At 38.1% G+C, this 19,926-nt stretch overlaps 1 protein-coding gene across 1 annotated transcript in view; it reads right to left on the bottom strand.

Annotated features, from left to right (window-relative positions):
- The window catches only part of LOC139717617 (plexin-A2-like), a gene marked incomplete at its 5' end in the record, with an annotated part of 115,159 nt that overhangs the window by 28,970 nt on the left and 66,263 nt on the right, over positions 1-19,926 (bottom strand). The window contains 2 exons of the mRNA XM_071629124.1: positions 16,287-16,420; positions 18,766-18,883. Of these exons, the coding sequence (XP_071485225.1) occupies positions 16,287-16,420; positions 18,766-18,883 (252 nt within the window). The remainder of the gene's footprint in view (positions 1-16,286; positions 16,421-18,765; positions 18,884-19,926) is intronic.

The raw sequence follows: 19,926 nt of genomic DNA, 5'->3' as shown, positions 1-19,926 counted from the left end.
ATGTCGCATGTTTACTTTTGATTTTAGAAATGAATCACGGTGACATTTGACTCCGTATGATACTGGAATAAATACCGAATGTTTGCTTTGGCGTTCGGAAGTAAATGATAATATTCAACTCCGTAAGACGATAAGATAAATGCCGGATGTTTGCTCTTACGTTCGAAAGTAAATAGCAATAACATTCAGCTCCGGAAGATGCTTGAGTAGGCTATATGTCGAATGATCCCTTTGACGTTCGGAAATGAATAACAAAAATATTCAACTCCGTACGATGATAAAATAAAAGACGGATATTTGCTTTTACTTTCGAAAATAAATAGCAATAACATTCGGCTTCGGAAAATGCTAACATAAATGTCAGATGATTGCTTTTACGTTCGGAAGTGAATAGCAGTAATATTCTGCTCCATACGATGCTAAAATAACTGTTGGATGTTTGCTTTTAGATTTCGAAATGAATAACAGTAACATTCAGGTGCGTTCGGTGGTAAAATTAATGTTCAATGATTGCTTTGATGTTCGGAAATGAATAACAATGACATTCAACTCCGTATATACGTTTATAAAATATACAATGTATATCTGATGTTTGCTTTTACGTTCGGAAGTAAATAGCAATAACATTCAGCTCCCGAAGATGCTAAAGTAAATATCGAATGATCCCTTTGACGTTCGGAAATAAATAACAAAAATATTCAACTTCTTACGATAATAAAATGAATGACGGATGATTGCCTGTACTTTCGAAAGTAAATAGCAATAGCATTCGGCTCCGGAAGATGACAAAATAGATGTCAGATGATTGCTTTTACGTACGGAAGTGAATAGCAGTAATATTCTGCTCCATACGATGCTAAAATAACTGTCGGATGTTCGCTTTTAAATTTCGAAATGAATAACAGTAACATTCACCTGCGTTCGATGGTTCGGAAATGAACACAATAATATTCAATTCCGTGTATACGATGATAACATAAATGTCTGATGTTTGCCTTTATGTTCAAGAGTAAATGGCAATAACATTCAGCTCCGGAAGATGCTAAAATAAATGTCGAATGTTTGCTGTGACGTTCGGAAATTAATAACAAAAATATTCAACTCCGTATATACGATTTTGCGTTCGGAAGTGAATAGCAGTAATGTTCTGCTCCATACGATGCTAAAATAACTGTCGGATGTTCGCTTTTAAATTTCGAAATGAATAACAGTATACATTCAGCTGCGTTCGATGGTTCGGAAATGAACACAATGATATTCAACTCCGTGTATATGATAACATAAATGTCTGATGTTTGCTTTTATGTTCAAGAGTAAATAGCAATAACATTCAGCTCCGGAAGATGCTAAAATAAATAACGCATGTTTGTTGTGACGTTCGGAAATGAATAACCAAAATAACTCCGTATATACGATGATAAAATAAATGTCTGATATTCGGTTTTACGTTCGAAATATAACAATAACAATCAGCTCCCTTCGACTTTCGGAAATGAATGATAATAATATTCAACTCCGTACGATGTTTAAATAAATGTCGGATGCTTGCTTATAATTTATATTGCTATGTACTTTCGCAAATAAATAGCAATAACATTCGGCTCCGGAAGATGCAAAAATGATTAATGTCACATGATTGCTTTTACGTTTGGAAGTGAATAGCAGTTACATTCTGTTCCGTACTATGCTAAAATAAATGTCGGATATTTGCTACATGTGTATTACATTTCGAAATGAATAGTAACATTTGGCTGCGTTTGATGGTAAAAAACAAAACAAAAACAAAACAAAACACACACACACACACAAAACTGTCTGATGTCTGCCTTGACGTTCAAAATTCGGCCCCGTACGATATGATGAAATAATTGTCAGATGACTCATTTCACTTTCGCAAGTGGATAACAGTGACATTCGGCTCCGTACGATGATAAAATAGATGTCGGATGTTTGCTTTTATATTTGGAAATGACTAACTGTTAAATTCTGCTCCGTATACGACAGAGCTGCCAACCTTTCGAAGCACAAATTAGTACTCAGCAGCTCCAAAATTCGTATTTTCCACCAGAATTCGTATTTTTTTCAATCTCCCTCTTTTTGCTATGAGGCCTACAGGCTCTAAACATAACGTTATGACACATGCCGAAGCATCCAGCTGGTCACCAGCACGATAAAGATTCTAAACTACGCAATGTTCAGCGTTGATTGATTGCTTTCTCGCAATGTGTACAAGTGCAAGTTTGTACACATGTACCTCCAAAATCTTTCTGGGCTGATTATGGAAGCTTCCATTTTCTAGCAGGGGACGGGGAATGCTTGATCTTCTCAAGAGAGCTTCTGTGTGAGCGGATGCAAAACTCTGTTCTGTGTTTCCAATTATGTACTATCAAAACATAATCATGCGTTGTTTTCAGGCTTTTTTCATTTTATTGGATTTTAAACATCAGTATTTTTCGAAGTATTCCAATTCCTTTTCCCCTGACTGGAATCGGAAAGTCTGCTATAACGATGATCGCAAAATGCCGCGCTGTGTGTGGAAGCGCCGATGTGGTGCAAACACGTGGCTTCATTTTCAAGTTTAAATGAATGCGCCATGTGCTCCTGCCTATAAGAGGTTACTGCAAGTTCGATGGATCGAATGCGCCATAGCTGAGCTGAGCTGAATGGCTTGTTTACGGTAAACATGCAATTTACGTTCGATATGAAGAAATCATTACGTCTTTCACGAGGGAAAAACACACAAAACAAACAAACAAACAAACAAAATACACCCACGAACGAATGTTGATAGCCAAAACTTTGAAAAGTAATAAGCAGTTTTGATGCGCGTGAACTGAAATTAATTGTCATTACACGTTGTATTTTGCTGTCTAACCAGGTGATGACTGCATCTCATTGGACCTTCTCGTAGTGAATTTGTCTGGGCATACGAGACCTTTCATGTATTTCTGTGATTGCATTTTTAATTGACTAAATAATCAATCCTTTTGTTATTGTTCAGGGAACATTAGATATTCGATCAAGTACACTATAATCGACTCTTCGATGTTCCCTACTATGCGCCAAAAGAAAGGCTATAGACATAGAACCATGATATCTTTGGAATTTTTCCTTTAATTCAACTAATGAGCTGGTTCTTCGATCGATATTTCCAGGATACTTACACGCTGTTTATTCCAATGCGCGCATTCTTTCGTCTGGCACGCACCTGGGTGTGGCACCTGCTTTTGTGGAAATTTCCACAAGGGAGAGGGGTGGGGTGTCAAGTTTCTTCGAGCCGAAGAGACTGCATACACAATCTCTTCGCTTTTATTTATTGTCATTCGTGTTTTCGCCTTATTCTTTGCTGATATTGAACATTTAGATTTAACTTTACGAAAGTTGCTATAGCACATGGTTCGTTTTGTTGTGAGGTGTACGTAATTTCTTTTTTTTTTAATCATTCTTGAGAGGGGAAAGAAGAGTAAGGGGGAAAGAAGACTAGAGGGAAAGGGAAATAAAACAAACGTCACGTACGCTGAGCATTCACAGGAAGCCGTCTTTTTACACCAGTCACCAGCATAGTTATCATCACTATCAGACATCACTCAAGATCATTTTAGCCTTTTCCTATGATCAACATTAAGAAACACGCATAATCCCTCGAGATAAATACCTAGGAAACTCAATAATAAATACAAAGTATCAACACCTCCCAACAACACAAACATTTAGAAAAGACAGCAAATAGCACATCGAAGCGACTGGGATCAAACTCCGTCGCTTCGATTGCAGCGAAGCGGAGAAATCGCCGTTACGAAAATAACAGTGCGAGACACTAAGAGAATTACGTTTAAATACTTCAAAGTATAAAGGGAACAGATAAAGTGATATAAAATGTAAGAAATCGTACTAAACGAGGTGTGAGAAACGGCGGAAATAAAACGAAGTTTAGTAGTAAGCTTAGGCCCTAGCAAAAGTTTTGCAGCACCGAAAGCTACGCGAAAATAAACACACATATAAAACTCGGTATTGCGACGAGATCCTATGGGATCAAGTCAATAAACGATACAAAACAAAGGAAATTGATTCATTTTGACGGGAAAATAGTTTGTTATAAGTATTCTGTTATATGAGATCTCCTTTAATAGGCCTAGAAATAATCGAGTTTCCACGATACTCTGGAAAGAAAGTTCGAACGCTTTTCACCTGCACATACTGCAGAGGGCAGTGCACATCAGTCATCAATACACGAACAGAAACTCACCTCTACAACTTCCTCGCAGAAAATGATGCAATAGCGTTATAAAAAAAAAAACAGACAACACTCTAAAAATCATTTCGTACTTGGGAGGCAAGGGACAAGAGGATGAAAAGAAGAGAAAAAGAAGCAGACATTGCACAACGGGACGCTTTCACCCCGCCTCATACGGTACTGTAGTGGCAGCTGGCTAATTGGGATACCACGGCTATCCATGTAAACATCCAGGGTCCGTAGGCGACAGGGATTCACGCGCGCGAAGTTCTGTTCGGTGTACACAGTACGCAAGCAGCGATATGCGTGTGCGCACATTTTTCTATTCAGCGCTTTCCACATACGGTGCGTACGCGTTGCATCGATATCCCAGCTGAATACAGATAACATGGCACATGCGACGTGCGTTTGCTATATTTTTACCCATTATTTTGCCCCACTGTGAATTCGTACTTTCTAAGGACGTTTTCATATTGTCGTATTCCCTTCGATTTTTCGTATACGAATTTTTCGGAACGGTTGGCAGCTCTGGTACAATGCTAACATAAATAACAGGGGTGGTATTCTGAGACCGTTTTATCTCTGTTGTAAGTCTGTTGTAACAAATCGGTATTCTGAACACCGTTTTATCTCTGTTGTAACTTCTGTTGTAACTTCTGTTGTAACTTGTGTTTTATCTTGCGCACTCTTTGCCCGCGCATACCATTGTCTTAAAGCATGCGCACGCGCGTAACAGTGGGCGCAAACCTGAACACCCATTAGATTACACGGTATTCTGAAAACTGTTTTATCTTCTGTTGTAAGTCATGCCCCGTGTAAATTTATGCTTCTGAGATAAAACAGGGTGGAAGGTGTTTTAACTCCGTTGTAACTTTCGTTTTGGTAGATAGTGAGATAATTCATTAACTCAATATTGTGGTATGCGAGTTCAAAATAAACAAGATATACGAAAAGAAATAAAAACAATGTATGCGCAGAAAGGCAAAAGATATAGCAGTTTGACAAAATGTAAACTCATTCCACAATACAAAATTTGGTAACAGTAACATATTGCAAGTACATACGCGTAGTATAATTATGCACATAGATAAAACACAAACAGAAAGGTTACCGGCATCATCGGCAGTTTGTTTTAAGCACTATTCATTTCAAACATATCTTTCAAAATATTAAATATTTTTTAGTATGATTTCACCACCTTCACCAATAAGAATTCATTATCAGTATCTTTGGGTGTTTCAAAAATATTTATTGCTGGGGATGGCGCGAATCCTAAGAAAAGTATTAGAAGTCTAAGGTTCCATGATGGAACTTGACGTGATAATGATCTCCAAGAGATATCTTGTGAAGATAGTGACAACAACAACAACAACAATAATGATGATAATAATAACATGGCATTGCAAGGGCTTAACTGAATTTAGAAGCGTCTAGTTCCCCATAAACCATGAAATTTGGGTTCCTCTTATGAACGCCAGATATCTTCTTATTTTCTAAACAAAATTTCAAATAAGAAGACTCAATCTGAGATAGCTTTGCGAATCCCCTACTGCACCAACTATACGTCAAAACCGGTAAGAAGGCATAATGATCAAGCTTCTGTTGTAACTTTATTTTATCTCTGGTTCTCTTTACCTGCGCATACCATTGTCCTATTTGTGCGCACGCCAGAGAATGAGCGCTTGTTAAAACGCGCAGAGTTGAGCAAGGCGCATTTACCCAAGGGAGCAATCTTATTGGTTGAAATGTCTTAGATGCTACTTCTAACAATATTTCCTATTGGATATGATTATTGCGATGGGCGTGGTTATCATGACTTACAACACCGTTAAAACAGTTTTCAGAATACCGATTTACAACTGTTTTAGCGGTGTTATAACTCACAGACTTACAACACAAGTTACAACACAAGTTACAACAGAGATAAAACGGTGTTCAGAATACCACCACAGATTATTGCTTTCACATTTGAAAATGATTAATGGTATACATAGGCTCAGTATGATGCTTAAATAAATAGAGGATGTTTGCTTCACATTCGGAAATCAATAAGGGTAACATTCAGCTCCATAAGATGCTAAAATGAATGTCGGTTGTTTGCTTTTATACAGTGTATTTGAAAATGATTAACGGTAATATTCGGCTCCGTAAGGTTCTAACATACTATAGTAAATGTTGGATGATTGCTTTTACAATCAGAAATGAATAGCGGTAACTTTCGGCTCTTTACAATGCTAAAACAAACAATCTGGAAATGCTCCCACTTTCTCATCCCAAAATCATTGACCACCTAATAGCATAGGCATCAACTTTTATAATTATCTATAAGCCTATTTGCTAAATCTTAGAATTCAGAATAATGGTGATTGAGATGATCTACTTTTGTATTCATTTATTTTAGACATGGGTACCTGTCACGTCAGTAATGCTTAATAATTGTTTTTAGTAGGACCGATTTAGTTTTTCCTATGTTTTTCTTGATTTTTTTGGCCACCAAAAAAAAAAAATAGAAATCAATGATTTTGGTGGTCAAAAATAAAAATTAGTTTGGAGCCCTGCGATATCATTGGGCTCATCATTACGTAATCTTTCCCATGATACGCTAATATTTATATCATCAATCTGCCGACGTCATCCGACAATTCATGATTCAAACCTTTTTTTTTTCATCGTCCGTAACCCAACTTTGAACACAGACAGGGTATTCTTTCTCATTCTAGAGTAATGAAGGAGCGCACTTTCGGCTGTGATCTAAGTCCTATTATCATCATGAGTTCATGTCGCCGTTTAGTGATCTAAACTTCACCTTTGCTGAACTGTTCAATGTCTTGAGCAGGAAGCGAAAACAATGGCTGGACTAAGGAACCTTCGTTTTTAAAAGGGGGAAATAAACAACACTGAAACCGAACAAGCCGGCCGAGCATTGTTTAGGTTAACCACGCGTGGTGATAATCGCGCCCATTGATCGCTCTGTCCAGCTGGCTTAACCCTATTCTAACTGGGAGGAGTTTTTACTGGGGGTGACCCCCCCCCCCCCCCCCTTCAGATCTCGGCCACCGATCGCGCGATCGCTGCGAAATTTTTCCTGAAGATAGAGCTGGATGTCAACTACAAGATTACATGGTCATACAATAGAAAAATATTGCCTTTCTATTTTTAATAAATTGATTATGCAAAGTTGTGCATGAAATCATATTTTCACCTATAACTCCATAAAAAAGACTGAAGTATTGCTAAATTTTTGTGTCAAAATTCCTCAAGACATATAAACCAATTTTCATTTAAAAATAAAGCACAGTCAAAACCAATTTCTTTTGTTTTTTATTGTTTTGTTAATTTCTTATGTATATTATTGATTGTTCGACCTTGTGTTTTCTGTTGTTTTTCAAAATTTGTTGCAGGCACTTTTTCAGGCTTATCTACACTATATAGAATTGATTAATTTCAATGGTTCAAAGATGAAATACTATAATTTATATCAATTTAACCCCAAAAACACAATTTACATTCAATTTGCACACGATATCATGAATTTGAGCTGTTTTCCGGTTGACATGCATTTGCATAACATTACGTAACTTCAGAACGGTGTACTCAGACGTCGCAAATTTGGTCTCAAAATATGCGGAAGACTTCAATGAAAAAAGTTGTGAAACGACGCGGCAAAATCTTTGCGCGTTGCAGAATCGTGACGCGAAACGTGGGGGGGGGGGTCAATTTGACCCATTTGACCCCCCCCCCCCCACCCAGTTAGAATAGGGTTAAGAGTATGCATATTGACCAAAAATAGTCAGAGGGATGCTAATTTACTCTTACAAGCTATCGCTACTATTTAAGTTGAAAAATGGAACTTTCTGAAAGGTTAAAGATGATCGTAAAATCAGTTCTGGCTACAGGATTTTATAATAATTATAATAGCATACAACATGTACCAAGTTTTCATCGTTTACCTGTCTTATCACTCCAAAGCAGTTCAGCTTAACTGTTGGCTTATAGAAGTGATCATCAATCGGTAAGGATTAGTCAGATGAATTCATGAATTCACTTTATGCATCACGGCTAATCGAACTATTCAACATCGTTGAAGTAACCATACTTTTTTTATTTTCATAGTTCAAACTATTTCTTAACATTTATATGCAAAACGAAAGTACTCTACACGTTTTTCAAAATGCTCAGATGTAATGAGTCAATTCCACAAAGATTGCATTACAGCAACCTTTACTGACCTAAACAAGTTTTCTATAGAGCTATCAGTTCTATTATAATGGCATTCTGATAACTTCGACTGCGTTTTGAACTCGTACCGAGCACAGCATTCAAAACAACGGGTTCCTCAGGTCCTCTTTAGGTACTGGTATACTTGCTAAAAGCATTCTCTTTAGCTTCCATCGACAACAACATGCCATGGGAGGAGAATGGAAGCGATCAACTTTCTCGGTAAGTGAGGCTTTTCGTATATAGCACACATTGCGTGCCTCTTTCTTTTTTTCTGTTTCTGTTGTTTCAAACTACACTGCAGCCGACACACAACACAAACACACCAAAGTTTACATTCAGGCAACCGTATTTTGGTATTGGTTAGAATCGAATTATATCTGTCTTGTGATTGGCTAATTATCTGTAGCAAAAACAAAACAAACAAACACAAAAATGCTGAAAACTGCTTATCGAATATCAGTGGCGTGCCAAAGGAGTAAAATGGAGTCTATACTCTAAAGGGGCCTGAGCTTTTGATTCCAGAAGAATCTTCGTCAGAGGCAAAATGATAATCAGGCAGGGAAAGCAATCACATTATAAAGAAGTTCACACAACACGAACAGTCAGGGACAGGCTAGGGACACGGAACAAAGAAAACAAAAGGAGAGGATGGGAGGTCATGGGCAAGGAGGCCAACAGGTGAAGGGAGGGGGATTAAAGCAGGAGGGTGGATAGACAAAAGGCATAGGAGGGTCAGTGATAATCCTGAGTGCCATGGGGGTGCATCCATTTAAGAATGAATTTTCTCACACACCCAAGCTGTCGCCATTTATGTGTGTGCGATGAAGCGTTAACGCCGTCGCTAAGCAGGACTGTTGCATCATGGGGGGGGGGGGGGGGGGGAAACGGGTTGTGAGCTTGAACATAACCTGAACTTTAAGGGCGATTTTCTTTTTTTTTCTTTTATGACTTCTAGGGATGCGGAAAGGGGTTGTTTTATATATTGTTGTAAAGATAAAACTATACAATGTATGTAGAATTCAAGTATTTATATATACATGTGTAGACATGCCTAAAATTTCGTTTACTGCGACATACGCATTTCGACCGAGCGCATCACGACCTGTATGGACTACGCACATGTATTCTTTTATCTTGCGCTCTGCTTTTGTGGGAATTTCTTCAAGCATAGGTGTCAGGTTTTCCTACGTTACGTCTGCGGTCATTAATTCCATATTTGTTAGTTTGTCTGCTTTCTTATTCTGTGTTTTATGCATTTTACTTGAACTTAAAGGTCTAGACATTTCGTTTGCTAAATGCACGCGAGTCACGTTGCATTGTATGATGTATTTTGTTTCGTTGACCATTCATGAGATCGTTCAGAAACAGGAATCAGAATTCTCAACACGTCATCCACATTGGTTATCAAAACAATTCCGTCATTTTCCTTTCGTTCAGAAACAAAAATCTGTTATTCTCAACACGTTATTACAAAAATTACATCTCACAGCGATAATAGGGCCTACTAGAACCAACTCATCGCAGCAAAATGACACATTACGGTTACGAGGACATACACAATGCTTGAACAAATTACTTTGCTTCAAAATGTAGAAACAGATGAAGTGACATAACAAGAGAAAGGGCGCACCGAAAGAGGTACACTGTATCAAGATCAACTAAGATAAACTCTAACAAAAAAGAAGAAGAAGGAGGAAACTATTTCCCCCCCCCCCACACACACACACACGCACACACATACACACAAACGAGTAGATACACAAAGGTCATATGTTTACCTTTGGGAGCAGTGATTTAAAAGATGTTTTAGATATCACATGTGATGCATAATAGGTCCGTTGTGCAAAGCATCCTACATGATTTTTTGTAATAAAGCCTAGAATATAAGGAGATATCAGTATTTCTCTTATAGATTGTAAAGAACCTTCGGAATTAGGACCTTTGTTTCATTTTCGGATTAACGAACCTTCGGCATAACGAACCTTATTTCATTTTTTGATAAATGAACCTTTGGAATAACAAGTTACAAACCTCATATTCTCGGATTAACGAACCTTCGGAATAGCAAACTGTAACCGTTCACATAGTGTACTGTATTTTCGATCATACGGATTCAATTTTTTTTTCCAGCGGTTGTTTCTATCCCTATAACTCACATTTCAGAACTATGGGGGTTTTGTTTCATGTACGTGGTGAATTAATACGCCTTTAACGCAAGAGCAAAAACATGGGAAAGTTTGAATGCTTTTCACGTGCACATCGTCACATAAAGAGAATCAGGTGCTGACGGACCATAGAAGTGTCTCAAAATCAATACTGCCATGCAGCTTGCACCAAAATCACAATTCTGATAGGTTGCGGTCCTCCCTGGATCCGCCCCTGCGTAACCAAGTAAGTTTGAGAGAGAAAAGTTTGAGCCAAAAACACAGTGTTGACAAGTACTACCACAAATTGCATTTTAAATATGGTATATAGTACACAGTACGAGAAAGTATACAGCACGAGATCTCTAGTTTGATTTTCATTTCGCTTCGAATAGTAGACGAGCAGTGACAATCCGTCAAAGTGCAAACTATACAGCTAGGGCCTAGCGGCACAGTTTACAGGTCTACCTTCTGTTCACTGCATGGTACACATAAACAAGAACAAAAGCGTTTTCTTCTTTTGCATGTTAGCATGGGGACGATAGTGAATTAAGTTCACCAAGATTCAATGTTTGTAAACAAGAAAGCAGCGCGTAGCAAAGACCTCAGATCGTTGTTATAGCACACGTGCATCTATTGTGGTAACATTTTAATCAACGCACTAACACCATCTGAACATACTGAACGATCATGCCACACAATCACTGTGAAGGGGAAATGTTCAGCAACAACAAGAGCACGAGTATGTAGCCTACCATATACTGTACGCGCATTCATTCCGTGAGTGCCAAATACAAGCTAGAAACACACGCAATAAAGAAACATTGCAAGTTCATGAACTGAGGGACCTTTTTTTTTTTTGTCTTATATCTTAACAAGATAAAGACGTTGTGATTTCGGGTGCTGTTCGTTATTCCGAAGGTTCGTTATTCCGAAGGTTCGTTTATCCGAAACACATAAATTCCCTAAACCATAGAGGTTCGTTAATCCGAAAACGAAAAAAGGTTCGTTAATTCCAACATTTGCGGCGTTATTTCGAAGGTTCGTTAATCCAAAAATGACATAGGGTTCGTCATTCCGAAGGTTCGTTAATCCGAAAATGAAATAGGGTTCGTTATCTCGAAGGTTCGTTGATCCGAAATGATATAGGATCCGAAATGATATAGGGTCCGTAACGAACCTTCGAAGTAAGTCGAGCTTTGTTTCATTTTCGGATTAACGAACCTTCGGAATAACGAACCTTATTTCATTTTCGGATTAACAAACCTTTGGACTAAAGAACCTTACTAACGAACCTTCGGAATAACGAGCTGTAACCGTGATTTCATATCCAATTTGTTTAATTGGACCTTTTAAAAGCTATGATTGTATCGAATCATTGAAATGAAATTTAACGGCCTTCTGTCCGCCGTATCAAAAGTGTGATGATAAAGGGGATGTGTGCATTGTCATTCGAAATACATGTAACTACATGTAACTCTACATTTAAGTAATTAGTCTGATTATTATATAGCAACTGATTTTGGGATTGATAGTCACTACTGACAGTTTTTATTCTCGTAAACGGCACCTGTCAATCTCACAGGCGTCAAGTCGAAGCACTCACACGTCATGAATTGACCATAACGTAAAAACGACAGAACTCTACACACAAGAGTTCTGTGATAAAAACACGCTGGGCACACAAGATGAGTATGTTGGAACCACATGGCGCACTCACTGCTGGCAGGGCAAGCACGTGCTTTGCTCATCGAACTGATCGTTTTTATAGCGATCATAATATCGCTGCACAGCAGAGATTCGTATTCCAATGCACAGTAGGCCTACTCTCTCTCTCTCTCTCTCTTTCTCTAAAAAAAAAAAAAAAAATCACACTTGAAGGGGTGGATACATTTAAAACGGAGTCAATTTAGAGTGAAATTGGAGTGAATTTTGAGTGAAAATGTTCATTTTCACTCGGAGTGACCTCCGGGATCACTCGAAGATTTTGGAGTGCTATTGATGTAGCGCGATTCCGCTGCTTAAATGCATTCAGTTTTGCTCATAATCATATTTCATCCTTTTTTTTTTCTTGGAAAGCAAGCACTCCTTAAAGAGGGAAAACCCCGATTGGACAAATTGCGACGTAAACATGCATTGATATAGTTATGTGATACGTATAAACAATTTATTATGAAAGGAGAGAAGGGTACCTACAGTACATGTATCCAAGATAAACATTATGTATGCACGTGTAGTACCACTTCTCGGGGACTCGAGTAAAGTTAAACCATGGAGCTATTCTGTTAGTAGCTCCATGGTTAAACGCAGCTTTGTTGATTACATAATGCCACTCTGGTGGTTTCGCCATACCCTTCTCTCTCTCCTACGTTTTCTTTGTTTTCTCCCTCTCTTTGTCTTTTTCTTTTTTCCCTACAAATCGTGTACTTTAAGAATAGACAGACGGTGTTAAACTTCAACTCAAGTGGCTTCTTAAGATCTGCGCCTCTTTCATCCATCTTAGGGACCGTGACACTATTGTGAATGACACAATTAAAAGCATCACACAAAGGACTTTCACGCCTCGTTAGACCTTTAAGACTCAGATCTTTTTCTTTCTTTTTATGTGTGTGTGTGTAGACGTGGACGCCATTGGGAAATATCAAGCTCGAGACAATAAGTGGCCACTTACAATATAATGACCGACCGATGTTGAAGGTAGATTAAATCAGTAACTAAGTCAGAAATTGGGGAACCAGTAAATAAATAGGCAGCGATCGACACTTCGACGGTTTGCCAATCTAATGTGCAGCGATCGACGTAGAAAGTGTCAATCAAATACGTTGTCGACGTCGAAGGTTGATAAAATCAGTAAGCAGCGATCGATGTCGAAGGTTGATAATCGGATGGGTGCTGTTCGTAATATTCTGAAGGTTCGTAATTCCGAAGGGTCGTTAAATTCGAAACACACAAATTCCCTAAACCTACAGGTTCGTTAATTCGAACGTTTGTGGCGTTATTCCGAAGGTTCGTTATTCTGAAGATTCATGAATCCGAAAATGAAATTAACGGAACAATATACCTTCTGAATAACGAATCTTCGGACTAGAGAGCCTTCGGAATAACGAACATCGGAATAATAGCTACCGATGTGTAAGGTTGATGAAATTATTAAATAGCGACCAATGTCCAAAGTTGATTAGGTCATACCGTCCGACGTTAGTGATCGAGAAAACTATAAAGTAGCGGCTGATGTCGAAAGTTGATAAAATAAGGACAATTAAATCAAATAGGTATAGCGTCCATAATGTCGAGATCAAATAAAATTGAGCAGCAACGAAGTGTCGAAGGTTTATGCAATCAACTTGGTATCGCACGACGTCGAATGTTAAGCAAAATTATCTGATTTATCCGACATTTGTTTTAGCATTGTAAAGAGGCTAAAGTTACCGTTATTCATTTCTGATCGCAAAAGCAATCATCCAACATTTACTAGTATTTTGACACCTTACGGAGCCGAATGTTACCGTTAATCATTTTCAAATGTTAAAGCAAACAACCGACATTCATTTTAGCATCTTACGGAGCTGAATGTTATCCTTTTTCATTTCCAAACGTGAAAGCAAACATCCGCTATTTATTTTAGCATCTAACTGAGCCGATTGATACCGTTAATCAGTTCCAAATGTAAAAGCAACAATCTGTTATTTATTTTAGCATCGTTCGGAGCAGAACATTACCGTTATTCATTTCCAAATTTAAAAGCAAACATCCGACAATCATTTTAGCATCGTACGGAGCCGAATGTTACTGTTTTTTCATTTTGAACGTCAAGGCAGACATCAGACATTTACTTTACCATCAAACGCAGCTGAATGTTACTGTTCTTCATTTCGAAATGTAATAGCAAATATCCGACATTTATTTTATTATATGGAGCAGACTGTTACTGCTATTCACCTCCAAACGTAAAAAGCAATCATCTGCCATTTTCTGGGCATCTTCCGGAGCCAAATGTTATTGCTATTTACTTTCGAAAGTAAAAGCAAACACCCGACATCTGTTTAATCATCATACGGAGTTGAATATTAGTGTTATTAATTTCCGAACATCAAAGGGATCATTCGACATTTATTTTAGCATCTTCCGGAGCTGAATGTTATTGTTATTTACTTTTGAACGTAAGAGCAAACATCCGGCATTTATTTTTATCATCGTACAGAGTTGAATATTATTGTTATTCATTTCCGAACGTCAAAGCAAAGATCCGACATTTATTTTAGCATTTTCCGGAGCTGAATGTTATTGTTATTTACTTTTGAACGTAAAAGCAAACATCCGGCATTTATTTTTATCATCGTACAGAGTTGAATATTATTGTTATTCATTTCCGAACGTCAAAGCAAAGATCCGACATTTATTTTAGCATCTTCCGGAGCTGAATGTTATTGTTATTTACTTTTGAACGTAAAAGCAAACATCCGGCATTTATTTTTATCATCGTACAGAGTTGAATATTATTGTTATTCATTTCCGAACGTCAAAGCAAAGATCCGACATTTATTTTAGCATCTTCCGGAGATGAATGTTATTGCTATTTACTTCCGAAAGTAAAAGCAAACATCCGACATTTATTTAATCATCGTACGGAGTATTATTGTTATTCATTTCCAAACGTCAAAGGGATCATTCGACATTTGCTTTAGCATATTCGGGAGCTGAATGTTATGGTTATTATTTTACTTTCGAACGTAAAAGCAAACATCCGGCAAATTACTGATACTTTTCAAAAGATTTTCGCGGATCGATTTCAGCTAATTTCCTTCATGTAGCCGATGGTTGACGGGAGAGTTTGATTTTCATATCATTAATTCCGCGCTGGAGCGCTCGGGCAAATGCGGGTGTTTAGACGAGCGTGAAAGTGCGGGCGACTTCCCTCGTCTGTACGCGTCCAAACGCCCGCGTATTACCTAGTACGCCCGGACGAAAGGGCTTCCCGCATTTGCCCTAGGGGTTTTCGTGACGTTTCCCGCGGTCGGCACTGTAACACGTACTGTAGTAAAGCAGTGGTTAGCATTGTCATTCTATTCATATACAATATAATATGCATGTAGGATATCATTTGAAAAGTATTATCTATTCCTTACTCTTGAAATAAATGGATCATGAAAATAACGATACCAAAATGGAGACAAAATGGGGTCCAATATATCTCATTTTATATGAGTATCTCAGAGCTCAAAGGCACTAAGGAATGGATAATCATATATGGCTATTATGCATAATTGACATTCTATAGCCATCAGAATGGTCTATTGACAGTAGCAAACTTCATACACCAATGAGTCCAATGAAATACTTCCCTCTGAAAGGCACCCATCTCAGATTTCAGCTTCTGAGCACTGATCAGTAAAAGAGTCATAAAACATTAACCAGGACCAACATTAAAAGACACGAGGCTTTCATGTGCTTCAGAGGCATTGTCCTCTAATGTTCCATATTCTCAAAGATGACAAAAATATGGGTAAACACGAACTACTACTAATCAATTAAACAGCTACAATGTATTTAGCATTTGACAACTAAAACATTCGTGTCTGCGTTCACGAATAGAAAGTGAAACTGATAATGCTGCAGGTCTAGACAGACAATGTCTAACAGACAAGGCACCTCTTGGCACCTCTGATCATGTGACTTTATGGACTCACATGACTGTGCAACTGGCCCCGCCCACACTAGCCGTAATGTTGCGTCCCGTGTGGAGCGAAGTCCCGCGGATCAAGATGAGGGTGCCCCCATTGGCCAGTCCTTCCGACGGACTGAAGCTCGAAATGGACGGATCCTGGAATTTCAAATAAATACATTTGCATTCTGCTAATTTCTGAGAACTTTAACAAAACTGGCATTTAAGCTGATGTAATTCAGAATGACATTTTCTCACGCAGACAAGACTGTATGACTTCCTCTGAAGTCAATCCTTTATTTGAATACACATACTTTTTAATAAAATGATTAAATCTATAACATTGACAAGAATCATACTACAAAAGACAAAGCCAGTTAATATCTCTAATGTGTGTCATGAACTACATAAGAGGCAAGAAAAAATTTGAAAGCTATTTTACGGCAAAGAACACAAGGAGCTAAGATATGAAGCTAATAATAATAATGATAATATTGATATGGCCTTCTTTGTCAATGGTAACCTCTTCAGTGTTTGCACTACCCCTGCTCAATCAGAGGACCCTGCTATTATCATTACCCTAGCATTGCCGGGAGACCATTTATGCTATTGTAAACTATTAAACACCTTCACTTCGTTCAATGCAATGTAAACATACATTCATACACTGTACACTTGGGCCTTACTAGATATGCAATCAGGAAGAAAAGGTCAGGTCACAATACTCAGGATATCCATGCTGATTTAGTCAAACCAACAAGGTATGGTGATATACACTGTGGCAATGGACCGCCATTCATCCACACTTCCTCTCTTAAGATTTGCACCATAAAGCTACAGTAGATCTTCGGGATAATGGGCATTTCCTATGACATAATGACAGTGATACATGCAGTACAGCAGCACGGTAATGCCATTTTGTCACTGGATGCAAACATCAGGATTAAAGGATAACTCTCACTCTAATGGTGATCCACCTTTAATAGCAGTCAGCGTACAAGGAAAACAACAACTGCTTTGGCTTTACATCCCCTGGAAAGGATATTCTTGTGCGTTCCTTTCCCTATAGAGTGGCCTGGAGTTGCTTACTGTAGCGCCCATGCTAACTGCCTCCCACCTCCGAGCCCCATTTCAAGACATTTTGAATGAGGAGAGCTTTTATCAGGACCAAATCTTAACCCTTTGCTCACAGATAACTACATATACCATGCAGGAAATCTATGGGATTTGGAGAAATATATTGTACATCAAAAGCATTGTATATGCAAATGTCTGATATCAAAGACAAGGAAAAGTAGAAATTACGCGGTGCGTAATATATGTCCCCGCCGGAAGTAGCATTTTGTAACAAAATGTGCAATATAGGTAAAAAATCAAGGTCAAAGGTCAAAGAAGTCAAAGGTCAAAATTCTGTGTAGAAGTTTTGAAGCCCTCACCTAGTGCCATCACATAAAGCAAATGGAATCGAAATTGGGTTAGAAATGGCGAAGGAGTAGCATTTTGTAGCCAATGTACAATATAGGTCAAAAATCAAGGTCAAAGGTCAAAGAAGACAAAGGTCAAAATTCTGTGTAGAAGTTTTGAAGCCCTCAACTAGTGCCATCATATAAAGCAAACGGAATCGAAATCGGGTTAGAAATGGCGAAGGAGTAGCATTTTGTAGCAAAATGTACAATATAGGTCAAAAATCAAGGTCAAAGGTCAAAGAAGTCAAAGGTCAAAATTCTGTGTAGAAGTTTTGAAGCCCTCAACTAGTGCCATCATATAAAGCAAACGGAATCGAAATCGGGTTAGAAATGGCGAAGGAGTAGCATTTTGTAACAAAATGTACAATATAGGTCAAAAATCAAGGTCAAAGGTCAAAGAAGTCAAAGGTCAAAATTCTGTGTAGAAGTTTTGAAGCCCTCACCTAGTGCCATCACTTAAAGCAAACGGAATCGAAATCGGGTTAGAAATGGCGAAGGAGTAGCATTTTGTAGCAAATGTACAATATAGGTCAAAGGTCAAGGTCAAAGGTCACAACTGAAATTCTGTGTAGAAGTTTTAAAGCTCCCATGTAGTGCTATCATATAAAGCAAACAGAATCAAAATTGGCTCATAAATGACAGAGAAGTAGCAAATTGAACATTTTGATCACACACGGACGCACACACGGACGGACGCACGGACGGACGGACGCACGGACACACGGACGCACAGACACACACACGTACGGAGCCCATTTCATAGTCCCCTGCTCGAACTCGTTCGGCGGGGACAATAAGCCCCATAGAAATGCTCTAGTAGCATATGCTTTCATTATGTACCTTATTAGAGCCTCTGCTTCATGCATGAAGCATTCATGTGTGCATGTTTATAGTTGTTCTGTTGGGTTTTCTGTTTTACATAAAAACATTACCCCACAATAAGAACGCAACATTCATGAATCAGGTCTCGCTACTAAGAGATCTGAGCTTTTTCTACAGATGTATTCTGAACCATTATCTCATGCAACGTTCACACACCCTGTAAGAAAAGGTGACAGCGCCCCCACTCTGCACCTCATTGCTGAGAGAATCTCGGATGGTGATAGACACGGCTGCCTCCATCTCATTTCTGATCCCAGATGTCACACAACTCACCCTGAGGGAAATGCAATGAGGGAGAGACAGAGAGAGAGAGAGAAACATAATTAGCAACATTCTAAAAAAGAGACAGACATACATACATACACACACACACACATGTACATGTATGATAAATGTCATATACATGTACGTGCATATATATGAGTATATATATATATATATATATATATATATGACAGATATCATAAGGCCTATAATACTGGTCCATGATTGGTCATAATGCAATCACATGACTAATGCAGTGTGGATTGAAATCATTATACTGCACATTATTGCAAGCAGTGACATGATGTCACACACATAATATAATCCAAGAATTTGACTGGCTGCCGACAGATGCATATTCTGATATCTAAACCATGCAATATAAACAATATTGCCCTCTCTATTGTTGGAATTTGAGTACTTGACAGTCGCTTGGGAGTTGTATCCTCCTCTCGCAACGACAGTCTCCCACAGTGCTTCTGAAAAAATTAATCTCTTGGGGGAAATATAACGCTTGTGGGGACGACAAGTGTTATACTTTACCTTTAAAAAGGCAATATCTGTAATATATTCATTATCTGCCTATCCAAAAAGAAAGAGAGGAAGAGAAAGAGAGAGAGAGAGAGAGAGGGAGGGAGATTGATGGGCACATACTAGTAGGCTTGAAGATAACGAGAAAAAAAATGAAGAATTAGAAGGAAAACAGCATGTTGTTGAAGAACAGTGTTGAAATCCACTGGGGGATTTCTTGCAGATACAAATGAAGAATGTACAGTGTGGTAGGAATATCTGTTGACAGTGATAACATATATATGTTTTTTTTTACAAAAATACAAATCAACCAGAACCATGACATTTCCAAAGGTGACACAACAAGAACAATGATATGAATAACACTTGATATCTTGTGCCACAAACACTGACTTTAAACTCTATTTTGTTTAATAGTCAACATTCAAATCTATCTATATATACCAATACACTGTAGACAAGAATATAGAAAGTAAAGACTAACAAAATTCTCTAAATTTTCAATTCACTGTCCACATATGT

Source organism: Diadema antillarum, unplaced genomic scaffold (assembly GCF_040938485.1).
Source record: "Diadema antillarum isolate AM-2024a unplaced genomic scaffold, OU_Dant_1.0 scf00000078, whole genome shotgun sequence".
NCBI classification, from domain to species: domain Eukaryota; kingdom Metazoa; phylum Echinodermata; class Echinoidea; order Diadematoida; family Diadematidae; genus Diadema; species Diadema antillarum.
The sequence above is the reverse complement of the archived record's forward strand: the minus strand, read 5'-3'. Positions and strand labels throughout refer to the sequence as shown.